Source organism: Crocuta crocuta, unplaced genomic scaffold (assembly GCF_008692635.1).
Source record: "Crocuta crocuta isolate KB4526 unplaced genomic scaffold, BGI_CrCroc_1.0 scaffold307, whole genome shotgun sequence".
In the NCBI taxonomy this organism is placed as follows: Eukaryota; Metazoa; Chordata; class Mammalia; order Carnivora; family Hyaenidae; genus Crocuta; species Crocuta crocuta.
The window spans coordinates 96,038-97,096 of record NW_027530622.1 but is presented as its reverse complement, the minus strand read 5'-3'; the positions used below and the strand labels follow the sequence as shown (position 1 = coordinate 97,096).

The 1,059-nt window shown below is 34.7% G+C and overlaps 1 protein-coding gene across 1 annotated transcript in view; it reads left to right on the top strand.

Moving 5' to 3' along the window:
• Positions 1 to 388: 388 nt before the first annotated feature.
• Positions 389 to 1,059, top strand: part of KLF8 (KLF transcription factor 8) — a 16,116-nt gene continuing 15,445 nt past the window's right edge. Inside the window, exon 1 of the mRNA XM_077768127.1 lies at positions 389 to 467. Within this exon, the coding sequence (XP_077624253.1) occupies positions 392 to 467 (76 nt within the window). The 5' untranslated portion in view covers positions 389 to 391. The remainder of the gene's footprint in view (positions 468 to 1,059) is intronic.

Sequence of the window (1,059 nt, the reverse complement as noted above, 5' to 3'; positions counted from 1 at the left end):
ATATCCAGAATATCCAGACAAATGTATGGAACTCCTTAGAAGGAGAACTAGACCAGGAAGGGAAATATTATGAAAACTATGTCTCTCTGCTGATATCCTCCTGTGCATAAAGGGCTGGTTGGAGAGGTTGTAAGAAACAGATTATCATGTATATAGCATTTGTTGGGGGAGGGCAGCTAATATTGTTGGAGACAAGCCAAGTCTATCTTGATGAGTAGACTATACAAATTAGAATGTTGTCCCAACACTGATTTCTCAGTATCTAGTAAGTCTGAAAAGTAATATTCATAGAGTGAAAACAGGTACAACCAAGGGTAAAGGTCATACTGTATGCTTGTAGAGGATTAGATCTTATTCTAAAATTGTGTTTCCCTTGTCTTTTATTCCAGACATGGATCAATTCATAAACAACTTGGAGGTCCAACTTAATTCAGAAGGTGGCTTAATGCATGTATTCAAACAGGTCAGTTATCAGGAAAATGAAATACTAATAATATTGAGCCATAATAGTGCTGAGTACCTGATAATCATTATAGAGCTAATGCTCATAATTTTTCTACATGTTTTTTGTAGCATGTTGGGGACAGTAAAGGGGTGAAGGAAGGGAGATTTCCTGGACGTACCTGAAAGCCTGTGTATCAGGTCTGAATACAGAATAGATCTGACCTAAAAGAAATAAAACCTCTGGGATCAAGACTATAGGGTCAAGTTAGACAGTTGATAGACAATAGCAACCATTTACCTAACACTGTTCCACATTTCAGGCACTCTGAAGATTAAATATATTGTCTTATTTAATCTTCATAATAACTCTTTTGGATAGTTTTTTTTTAGGGCTCTCCAAAGAAACAAAACTAACAGAATATGTATGTCTCAATCTCTCCTTAGATGATAGATACATACATACATACATACATACATACATAGAGATTAAGATGTGTACCTATATACATTCTATATCTAGCTAGCTATTTAAAGAGAGACAGATTTTAATGAATTGGTTCACATGACTATAGAATTTAGATGAATTCAAAATTTAATAGGGGGTAGGTTAGTAGA